Source organism: Strongylocentrotus purpuratus, unplaced genomic scaffold (assembly GCF_000002235.5).
Source record: "Strongylocentrotus purpuratus isolate Spur 01 unplaced genomic scaffold, Spur_5.0 spur5_scaffold_3, whole genome shotgun sequence".
Classification (NCBI taxonomy): domain Eukaryota; kingdom Metazoa; phylum Echinodermata; class Echinoidea; order Camarodonta; family Strongylocentrotidae; genus Strongylocentrotus; species Strongylocentrotus purpuratus.
The window spans coordinates 16,436,905-16,448,543 of NW_022145609.1; the positions used below are offsets into that span (position 1 = coordinate 16,436,905).

General features: G+C 42.2%; 1 protein-coding gene across 1 annotated transcript in view; it reads right to left on the reverse strand.

Annotated features, from left to right (window-relative positions):
• Positions 1-1,006: 1,006 nt before the first annotated feature.
• LOC592367 (alpha-N-acetylgalactosaminide alpha-2,6-sialyltransferase 5-like) overlaps positions 1,007-11,639 on the reverse strand; it is a 29,658-nt gene continuing 19,025 nt past the window's right edge. Inside the window, exons 3-6 of the mRNA XM_030995781.1 lie at positions 6,832-7,003; positions 5,376-5,631; positions 4,752-4,859; positions 1,007-1,415 (exon numbers count right to left, since the gene is read on the reverse strand). Of these exons, the coding sequence (XP_030851641.1) occupies positions 1,007-1,415; positions 4,752-4,859; positions 5,376-5,631; positions 6,832-6,898 (840 nt within the window). The 5' untranslated portion in view covers positions 6,899-7,003. The remainder of the gene's footprint in view (positions 1,416-4,751; positions 4,860-5,375; positions 5,632-6,831; positions 7,004-11,639) is intronic.

Genomic DNA, 11,639 nt, shown 5'->3' on the forward strand with positions numbered 1-11,639 from the left:
ACAATCGAACCCTCTGTGCCATCTCTGACAATGGGTATTATGGCCGCTGATGGAGACATTTTGAAGACATCAAAGTAATGGAACAGAAATCAAACATTGGAATTGGATGGTCCAATTCTCCAGCATTCCACAAGGAGGCGAAACGATTTTGATAATTAAGGCCTTATCGAATTCCTTCCGAAGTCCAACCGCTTCATTATAAATAAATATAAACGTCGAATGGTAAATATATTATATTAAGATTATTTCTCGAATGTTTCTCTCTCCAGCGTCTTGCGTCAATCAAATTTGACACGAGGAAATAAATATGTGACGGTGTGGGCACGATGAGGCTTGAATGATAATTAAGGCAATATGGTATGTTTTCATTTTCCTTTGAATCATAATCTTCAGAAGATAAATAAACATTCTTCAAACCAGCAGAAAGCAGAATCCAGCTGACAGGACATCCACGTGTGAGCAATGTAAAATAACGTCGAAATGTTCCATTTGTTAAGCGCTATGTTTTAGGCTTTTTATGAGGCAGCCGACCAATCATTGGCATTCCTCTTGCAGTTAGTTGCCGCGTGTTTTTCTTCACCTTTTCATGATGTACAGCGTCTTTTGAAATTTCTTTTTCTTGTTTTTTCGTTCCATTCCCATCTGCAAGTTTCTTATTATTATTTACAACAGAATTCTTCGCATCGGGACTATCTTCACGAATGACAGCTTTAGTTTTATTGGTCTCGTCGTGGCTGCCTGAAAGTTTGATGACAACGTCGGCGTCTTGCAACGGTTTACTTTCGTTCAGCTTCAGCGGCGCCACGGCGACTTTCGGACGCAATGTAAAATAACTTCGAAATGTTATTTTGTTAAGCGCTATGTTTTAGGCTTTTTATTAGGAAGCCGACCAATCATTGGCAATCCTCTTGCAGTTAGTAGCCGCGTGTTTTTCTTCACCTTGTCATCATGTCCATGGGTGTCGATCTGTAATTATTACCTATTGTTCAGGGGGGGGGGGAATGATCTATATATTCATCCCACCCTGAACAATAGGTATTACGTAAGGACCGACACCCATGTTGTTCGGCGGTACCGGTACCCGTGCGTATCGTCGTATTACTTTGACGCGCCGTACGACTCGTACGTGCCGCGCTGCCTTGCGTATATGTTCCAGTGTGCCGCTCTTCAGGGCTTCTTTGTAGAGTTGCAGGAACGGTGTCTCCAGTTCGGCGGTGACGTTTCGGATAGTGGCTCGCCAGGAGGGGTAATGGAAGTGGATGTTGTAGCCGAGCGACCAGCGGGCAAAGACGGCCTTCTCCGTCATGAATTTGTGTCCTTTGTTCATCTGCGTCTCGCTCCATTGGTAGTATTCACACTCTCTTTGAACCCCTGGTTCGTAGTAGTGATATGAAGAAGAGGAGTTTGGGTGCCTCCTGTGTTCATGGACAACAACGAAAGATGCAAAATGTGTTAGAATTAATATTATTTCATTTTTTTAAAGGAAGAATCGACGGAAAATACAAACAATTAAATGTCTCTGAGTGACAATATCCTTCCCCCCCCCCCCTCTGTTCGTATTAGGAGGGGGGGGGGGAGGGGGTGGTCATTTTTAACACTTCGATTTGGGACATGTGTCCCCGGGCCACCTCTATTATAATAAAAAATGATAGCATATGTTTCTCTACCATTATCTCTTAAACATATAAATATTAAATTACATGTACTTATTGCCAGGGGCGTCGCTAGACCTTTTTCAGTGGGGGGGGGGGGGGGAAGGGGGGGTGTAGAGGCCAACGATTACCGACAAAACTAGCCACCAATTACCGACAAAATTAAATGTCAAATATCTACAAATTCAACCCTATAAACCTGGGGCCGAAGGCTAAATTGTTTTTTCTATGGACTATTTATAGTACTTGAATGGTCATTTTCCTCGACGAAATAAATATACGAAATATTTCTTCAATTTAGTCAGCATCATAGCTATATATTTTAATGCAGGCGCGGAGCTAGGATCTTATTTTAGGGAGGGGCGGTAGTGAGCAAGAGAATCACTTAAAAGCGCGCTCATGCATTAGGAGGGGTGGGTGATGGGCCTCCCGCTTAGACGCTTCCTTAAATTAATAGGAAAAGAAGACGATTAATTGTACCGTTTTCGACTGGTAATCCTTGGCTGAATGAAGTCCCCCCCACCCCCCCCCCCCCTCCCGCGCGAAGCGCGAAAGCTTTGACGTTTCATTAAATTATTATAAAAAGAAGACGATTTGCTGTACTGTTCTCGACTGTTTAGCCTTTTCTGAATTCAGTTCCCCTCCCCTTCCGCGCGAAGTGCGCAATTTTTGGCGTTTCATCACAATAAGGGAGTTTACAGATAGCACATGGTACAAATGACCCCAAATATCCACAGATCTTTTACACGTGGAGAAGTTCCACTTTGAGAATCTTAGAATAATAACTGCCAAAGTCCTAGATGTGCTTCATGAATACCTTTTGTTTGACCTCTTGAAAAGAATACTTCCACCTGCTATCATAGAATGTACGGTTGGTGCATAAATGAATAATGTTACATAACTTTCATGAGCGCATATCCAGTATTCATCTATGTGGGTTTTACCATTTTGGTACAAATGACCTTTATCTGCCCATGCGCAGATTGTATCTGTAAACTCCCTTATATAGAGAAAGGAAGACGATTCCTTGTACCGTTTTCGAGTCTTAAGCTACAGTCCCATATACGTCCCGGACCGTCCCGGACCATCCCGGACCCCATCCGGGGTGATCCGGGATTCGGTCCGTGTTGACACCGTGTTGGCACCGGGGTGGTCCTGGATGGTCCTGGATGGTCCTGGATGGTCCTGGGCGGTCCGGGAGTCGACCCCGGATGTTTTTGACGGTCAAAAACTGCCGGGGTGGTCCGGGACGGTCCGGGACAATAGTTTGATCCGGGGTGATCCGTGTAGCCACCGTGCTGGGTCCGGGGTCATCCGTAGTGGCGCCGGGGCGGTCCGTGTTGATCCGTGGCAGTCCGGGAGTGAGATATTGACCCCGGATCACCCCGGCGCCCCTACGGATGATCCCGGACCCAGCACGGCGGCGACACGGATCACCCTGGACCAGCACCGGGGCGTTCCGGGATGATCCGTGTTAGCACCGGGATGGTCCGGTGTCATCCGTGTTGGCACCGTGTTGGCACCGGGGTGGTCCGGGACGGTCCCTGGCGGCTCCGTGCTGGGTCTGGAATGATCTGTACTGCTGCCGGGGCTATGCCCGGACGGTCCGGGGCGGTCCGTAGTGGTACCGTGTTGGGTCCGGGGAGACGGTCGGCGGTTGCGATTTTTTGAACAAAACATCCCGGACCATCCCGGATCACCCCAGACCATGGTCCGGGATGGTCCGGAGTGGTCCGTGCTCGTCCGTGCTGGTCCGGCTTTATATGGGACTGGGGCTTTATGAAGCCCTATTTGTTTGAATTCAGTTTCCCACTCTCGCGCGAAAGCTTTGACGTTTCCTTAAATTATTAGAGAAAGAAGACGATTCGTTGTACCGATCTCGACCCGTCTAAATGAAGTATCCCCTTCCGCGCGAAGCGCGGAATTTTTGGCGTTTCATCACAATATAAAGAAAGGAAGATGATTCGTCGTTCCGTTGTTGACTCTTAAACCTTGTTTGAATTTAGTTTCCCCGAACATTTTAAACCTCTGATTTCTTTAGCTGATATTATAGGAAAGTGAAACTTCGAGAAAATACAAGTATTGTAGTTGTAGTAGGGAAAAAAACTTGTCGGCCGACCGACAATATACATCTCACCGACTCGCATTGATATAGTACACGAGGATCTAGCAAGAATACCGACACAGCTGACCCGACACATATTTACCCGTGTCTTTCTTGCTCCCTCGACGAGACGACTCCACCCAACAACCCCCTTCTCTCTTTTACTCCCACTCCTCTCTCTCTCCTCCCCTTTATCCCCCGTTTCTTTTGTTTCCCTTTCACTCTTTTTTCTTTCTTTTCCTTTCTTTCCCCTCCTCCCTCTTTTTCTTTTTTTTTTCTCTTTCTTTCTTCTCTTTTCTTTCCTTTCTTTTCCTTTCTTTCCTTTCTTTTCCTTTCTTTCTTTTCTTTTCCTTTTCTTTTTTTCTTTTCTTTCCATTTCCCTCTCTTTTTTCCCTCTCTTTTTTTTCCCTCTCCTTTTTTCCCTCTCTTTTTTCCCCTCCCCCTTTTCCCCTTTTCCCGACGGCAGCGCAATTTTACCGACAATATCCCCCTTTGGCGACGCCCCTGCTTATTGCATTTTATACATCAAGGTGTGGTATTTCATTATCAGAAATTCGAGGGAGCAGAGCTACCCATGCAGAGACCTTTGTAGGCGGAGAGGATGGGGCTCTCTGGAAGGTCGTGTCACTTCCATCTCCAACCCCCCCCCTCTCCCTTTACCTTTGTCCAAGGTGGGGGTGGCGGTGGGTCATCTTTCAGCAATGCGATAATCAGCATATTTGCCCTCCTTAGATATAGCTAGGCAGGCGCGAACGCAGGGGGGGGGGTTGACCCCCCCCCCACACCTTCATTGTCTTTAATGTGTATATTTTGGAGCAACCCCCCCCCCCTTGACGATTTTTTTAAATTTTTTTTTATTTTTTAAATTATAAAAAAAAAAGCCAATGGCTGACCTTAAAAGGTAACCTTACCCCCCCCCCAACGGAGCAAATTTTCAAATTTTCAAATTTCGACACCAGAAAAAAAAAAAAAGTGTCCTCGTATTGTTGACTTACGAGCAATACTCGACATTTGACAGACCGTACACGTCTATCCTGTTGCAGACATCCAGGGCGAACAACATGGCAACGAAACCAGTACTTAGCCATGTCTTGGCATCAGTTCTGTGAAATCCAAAAAAAAAAAACAGAGAAATAATATTTGTTATACTTCGTTTGTAAAGATCATGAATGCAACGATGAATATTCTGTCGCATGGTCACACTCCAGGTAATGAAAGGAATATGAGGACAATCACTGTTTTTTATCGTCAGATTTTTATAACGAATGTTGAAAAGACAATCAATATTTATAATCTTTTAAACTGTATGCTTTATTTTGCTAAATATTAATTTCATTCTTGACATTGTCATTGATATTATCATTATCATAAAATTAAATTAAATTAAAACTTGGATAATAAGGCAAATGATTTCCAGCGTTTCTGAAGGGGGGCTTTGAGGCTCAAGCGCTCCTCCACCTAAACAAATCTTCAAGCCACACCCCCCCCCCCCGACATTTCACTCCTGCGAAAATTGATCAAGAATAAATTATATTCTCACAATCACATCATGAAAGGAGGTAAAAGAATTATTCCAACTTTTGAGGGGCAATATAGAGAATCAATTCAGTCGGACTTACAAGCTAACACCTGTCTCGATTAGGAACCTGTCCTCGGTCTCATTGATTTTCTCTGGAGTCAAGAAATAGAACTTGACGTGCGGGTACTTGGCAGTCATTTTCCTGGCCGCCTGGTAGACCGCATTGTTTGTCTTGTTGATCTTCTCCTGGTAGAGCCAGGGAACGACCACGATGCCGGTCCTAGTCGCAGGGTCGACCAGGATCTCGTCGATCAACTTCTTGCTCGTCTGTAATCCCCTCGCTAGATTCACGTGGCCTAGAGAGATAATGATTGCTTGATTGATTGATTGATTGATTTAAAATTGATTGATTGATTGTATTAGAAATAAAGAACATGGCAACCCGATCGAAGGCTGAATTAAATTCAGCTTACAAAAATTGAGTTTGAACGCACATCAATACCAATCCTTTAAAATACATGTAAAAAAATTATGATGGCGAATTGGTGTTGTAGCATGATATTATTAGCATTGGGTATCAAAGAGCGTCCGCCGAAATTTTCGAAATCAAATAAAAATTGGCGGCTCCTCCTTTCCGAAAATCCTGGATCCGCACCTGACATAACGGCAGGCGCGTACGCTACGGGGGGTTGAACCCCTCTCAATTTGTGTGTATGTGTGTGATTTTTGATGAACCCCCCCTCTCATTTTTTTGTTATAATAAAAAAAATATATGAAAAAAGAAATAACAAATTTTTTTTCTTCCAAAGGGTGACCCCAATAAATGCTCTTACCCCCCCCCCCCCTGCTTATTCAGCGGCTGGCTGAGTCGTAGCGAAATTTTCGGCCTGATTTACCCCCCTCCATGAAAAAATCCTGCGTACGCCACTGCATAACGATGACCAAGGGAGTAGGTGCACACCTTAGTGAGCAGGAGTAATATAATAAGCACTGTAATGACCTTATACACAATTAGTATCATTGGTGATTAGACGTTTAGACGATCTTTATCTTGTAAACCCGGAAAACAAACGCTTGTGTTTGCAAAAACCATGACATATAAGCAGGGACGTACGCAGGGGGGGGTTTGGAGGGTTCAACCCCCCCCCCCCCTTTGGTATTTTTATGTGTGTAAACCCCCCTAAAAAAACCTAAACCCCCCCCCCCCTTTGGTTTTTTTTTTTTTTTTTTTTTTTTTTTATTATTTAAAAAAAGAAAAAAGAAAAAAATTATATGCACACGGCTAACCTAAAAAGGTGACCTTACCCCCCCCCCAATGAAGAAAAAATGTCAAATTTTCAAATTTCGAGACCAAAAAAAAAAAAAAAAAAGTGTTCGCTTACCCCCCCCCCCCCCCCCCCCCCCCCCGACTTTTCGGCTGGCTGAGTCGTTGCGATTTTTTTTGGACTCGAAAAAAAAAAAAAAAAGTGTCCGCTTACCCCCCCCCCCCCCCCCCCCCCCCCCCTTGAAAAAATCCTGCGTACGCCCCTGCATATAAGGACAAGTTATCGTCTCACCTATGACCCGGACGTCGGTGTGGAGGCCGACGTCCTCCTCGTAGCCCCTGACCGGGGCGCTGTTCATCCGAAGGACGCAGTCGGCGTTGTCGATGTCGGCTCCGGCGCCGCTGTTGAGGAGCTGGCCCGAGCTTGATACAAGTGAACACCGGTTGCAACGGAGATTCAGCGGCTATAGAAAGGTGATTGACAGAAAAATGAATCAAAATTTAATAACCAGAATGTAATTAAATGTATACCAATTAAGACAATGATAGAGTAGATGACATGTATTGATCTGTTTTTTATTTGAGCTTTTGGTTTAAAAAGTGATAACTGTGGCATTATCACCACGGGGCCTTACTGCACGTACACGGTTTTGACAGGAGAACGTATCGACATTGAACTTAACTGGTGATGGACTTTAAAGCAATAAAATCATTTTATAAAGTCACAGTAGTCAACTTATGGATAATATTAATAACTGATAGTAATGTATAGAGGTGAGCTATTCTAGCCGTGAATACAGGGTTTAAACCAGGACCAAGGCTACAGCGGGCACGTGCCCCAACGAACCCTAATTGATGGCCAAAAAAATGGTGCCAATAAAGGAACAGACAAAACGGGGGAGGGAGAGACGCAAAGTAGAAAAGTGGATGGTAACCGCCCCGCCCCCTCCCTCCACCATTCAATAGGGTAGCACATGCTCCCGTGTCACTTGTATTTACGCCACTATATTACTACTAGCCCACCTTATACATCTTCCCGTGTCTACCTTACTTTTTTTCGCAAATAGCCAGCGGTGAGTGAAACCATATTATAATGATAAAAAGAAAAATTAGCCCTGTAGTAAGAGGAGATGTGTGTCAAGAACATCTCTTTCAAATTCTCGGATAAAACAAAAATGTTCTATTTCAAGTGTTGGATCAATAGTACTAGTAGCTTCGCATTTTCTTGGATACTTCACTCGAGTACTTCGCTTTTCAAGTGACATCTATCTATCGGTGTCTCTTGATATGTGAGAGCTGGAGTCAGCAAACTTTATGTAGTGGCGTATCCAGGAGTCTTTGACCAGGAGGGGAGGACACATGTCTCAAAAACCGCTGATGAGCAGAGAGAGAGAGAGAGGGGGGGGAGAGGAGGGAGAGGGAGCCGGAGAGAGAAGACAAAAGGGGGTCTCCAGGTAGACGAGAGATACACCACGAGAATACGTTTGTATTGGTGCAGCACGATTAGGGTCTGTATTATTGTACATAAATTGTAATAATATATCTTATTTTGCAAGGGTGGTGGTAAGTGACCCTGCCCCCCCCCCCGTAAATGAACTAAATGAACAAGGAGGACATCCATATTATATTCCGATTAATTAATAAGTATATGATTTATTGTCCATTAATGCATTTTAGATAATATGGAACATTATTAAACATAACGTAACTTTCTATTAATACTAATTTATAGTCAACTACATTATTATAATCAAATTCATTTCCAACAGTCTGTCAGGCCGCCATAAGTTTCCTCTGTTTAAATTTTTCTCAATTACGCAGTTACAATTAGGTGAAGTAAGGGATACCTGGGCCCTGTCTTACAAAGAGTTACGATTGATCCAAATCAATCGCAAGTCCTTCAATCAATCGCAAGTTTGCAGTCTCCTATCTCTTTTGTACATAGTTGCGATTGATATCAATCGCAAATAAGTTGCGATTAATATCAACTCTTTGTTAGACAGGGCCCTGGTAAGAATCTATTTCTTGAGTGCTTTTAGCGCCTTAGGGCAGCTGAGCTAAAGCCAGGATAATGATACTACTTTGTAGGCGCCATTGCCATCCCCTTAGACGGATACGGGTGCAATATAAATATATGTAACTAATATTATCAGAAGTAGTTGTAGAATAGTAGTAGTAGTAGTAGTAGTAGTAGTAGTAGTAGTAGTAGTAGTAGTAGTAGTAGTAGCAGCAGTAGTAGTAGTAGTAGTATTTGTATTATAATTATACACTCATATTCTATAAAAGTTATAGAATATTTAATATGTACCTGGCAATCAGCACCTGGCGTTTTAGATGACAAAATATAGTATGTGGATTCCATTGTAGTTAATTCTTAAGTTAAGTGACTTTTGTATCGATTACAGTTACATCAATCTATGTACAATCTTGACAGAAATAATATACCTTTTGACTTGAAGAAGAAGTTTATAAAAGATAATAGTATACATAAATACAACACTAGACAATTACATGATTATCACTTGCCAAAAAGCAGAACGTTTTTTCCAGCAAAAATATTTTTCACAGGACCAAATATTTGAAGTTCATTAGATAAAACATTCAAAGAAGCCACCCTTAACTGATTAATACCACTTGTTAAAAAATTTATATTGCATTCTGACATATATATATTCTGTACATTATATATTAATTAATTATATGTTGTTTGTTGTTTTATTTTATTTTTATTTTTTATTTTGCTTAGCTAAATCATGTAATATAATCACAGCAATTTTGGAACAATCAGGGGGGCTACATGTTACCAGCTACAAGATTAGCTTCTCAGTAAACCCTTACAAATTTCTTTACATTTGTTATTTTAGTTCTCATTGTGTCATTGTTCTCTTTGTTTTCATCTTTTCGAATCAGTGTGAATTTGTTTTTGTTATAAACTCGATTAATTTTGTGGAATAACAATCTAAATGAATGAATGAATAAGTGAATAAATAAATGTTGGACCTTGCACTATTAAAAGCGCCTTTTCATGCCGTTAATGGGACACGGGTGAGATAAGGCCTTGGCTGATATTGACAGGATAAATAAGGTTTTGGTCGTTTATTATTCCCAATGATTGCCTACGTTTAAGTTCGAGTTCAATTTTTAGGAATAAAGTATCAATAATCTAAAGTAGAATAATGAAATATGTTGATAGTTAATTCATCCAAAAAGAAGCCGGTGTCCATGTTAAAGGGATTCTCGAGTTTCGGGAATGAGGGAAAAGAGATTTTCCATGAGAATCAAATGTTGTTGTGTCGTGGTCAAGTCGATACGTGGCTCATGGTTCGAGTCCCGCCGCGGCACTAATGTCCTTTGGCAAGACATTAATCTACATTTGCCACTCTCTATCCAGGTGATGTAAATAGGGTAAACCAGGTAGGAAGGAATTCATGGAATGCCAGAGCGCTTTATCATTTCAGGATAGCTCGGCTAATGCCGGGGTAATAATAGTACCACGCTTGGAAAAAATATGATGTCATTATCATTTTTTATTAATCTTAATTATAGTTTATCTATTGCATGATACTGGTTCGAGCAGCCATATAGTGCATGATCTATTACAGCTTTTTTTAATTATTTTCATCGAAATCGAATTCCATCAATATCATGATTATCAGAACTCAAGTTTAGCTTTAAATCATAATATTCTCATTTTATTCCTGAAGTGGGTTACCAAGTTAAGCGCGGTACCCTCATTATCGTTGAAATATTAAGTCATATTTAACTTTTATTTTATGAGTAAACTATCCAGGTCACAAAGATAAGAATGGATGATTTATCACAAGTTAATTGCTAAGAAATATGCCGCTGTCAATTAATTTTGAGAATATGATTTTTTTTTTTCACAGGATATTATTATAAGGCCTACAGTTGTTTATGGCAGTCATAAACAAGTAAATATGTTTAAACTCAATATAACAAGAAAGTGTAAGATCAAGGAAATTGGACGGCTAACATACATTATATCTCAAGCACAGAAACATGGAAAACTGGAGCTCTGGAATTTCAGTGCTTTTAGCGAAAAATAAAAAAAAATCACTACCCCTTCTTCATTACCATCAGGGGTGGTGCTACGTAAGACACAGGGGCGTTCGCCAAAATCAGATGGCGAAGAAAGAAAAATAAAGAGAAGAAAGGAGTAAAGGAGAGAGAACAGGAAGAAAGTGAGAGGAGACATGATAAAAACGACCCCACCACACCCCACCAACGGCTTTGTTAATCTGATTTTTTAAGCCATCGAAGAGACCAGGGTGCCCCCCCCCCTCTCAATTCCTGGTCGTATATAAGGTAATACCACTATTGCACCGATACCATTCTTGCTAGAATAACATTCTCCAAAGCGTTTTGTATACCTCTATAAATGCCGACAATATCAACGTCAAGAATTCGAGCCAGGTGTTACACGATTTTACTTTATGTCGACGATTCAGGAAGTTGAAGGGGCGCTGCCTCTTTTTCAAGAATAAGAGAATTTTTTTATTTTTGTATCATACCCCTCCCCATTCCCCAGCCCTCTTGGGCTGAGTGAGTATAGCGGAGAGCAGATGAAGTTTGAAAATCATTTTTCGGGGAGATAATGATGCCACAAAATATTTTTAAAACGACCCCACCCCCCCCTTGACGACCCTAGATCGACCGGCCCTTGTACATGGGGGGGGGGGGGGTAATAGGAGGACCAAAAAAGGGGGGTAAACATGCACCCTCCTTTATTTTGTATGAATCCAACTACGAGAAGGAAGAAACACGAAATTGAACTGGAAGCCCGACTGCTGAGAACACAGCCATCTTCCAGAATCTCAGGTAAAGGTAAAGTAAAGCCAATATTAATCAAGTTGAGTTCTGGTCATGCGATTGCATTGTGAAAGAAAAGGTGTGTAATGGATCAGAAAAAGTTGATCATGTAGCATGTAAGTATTGGCAGGCGCGTACGCAGATTTTTTCAAGGGGTGGGGGTTAAACATTTATAAATCGGGCCGTAAATTTCACAACGACTCAGCCGGCCGCTGAATAAGCGGGTGGGGGGGGGGGGGGGGGGGGGGGGGGGGGGGGGGGGGGGGGGGG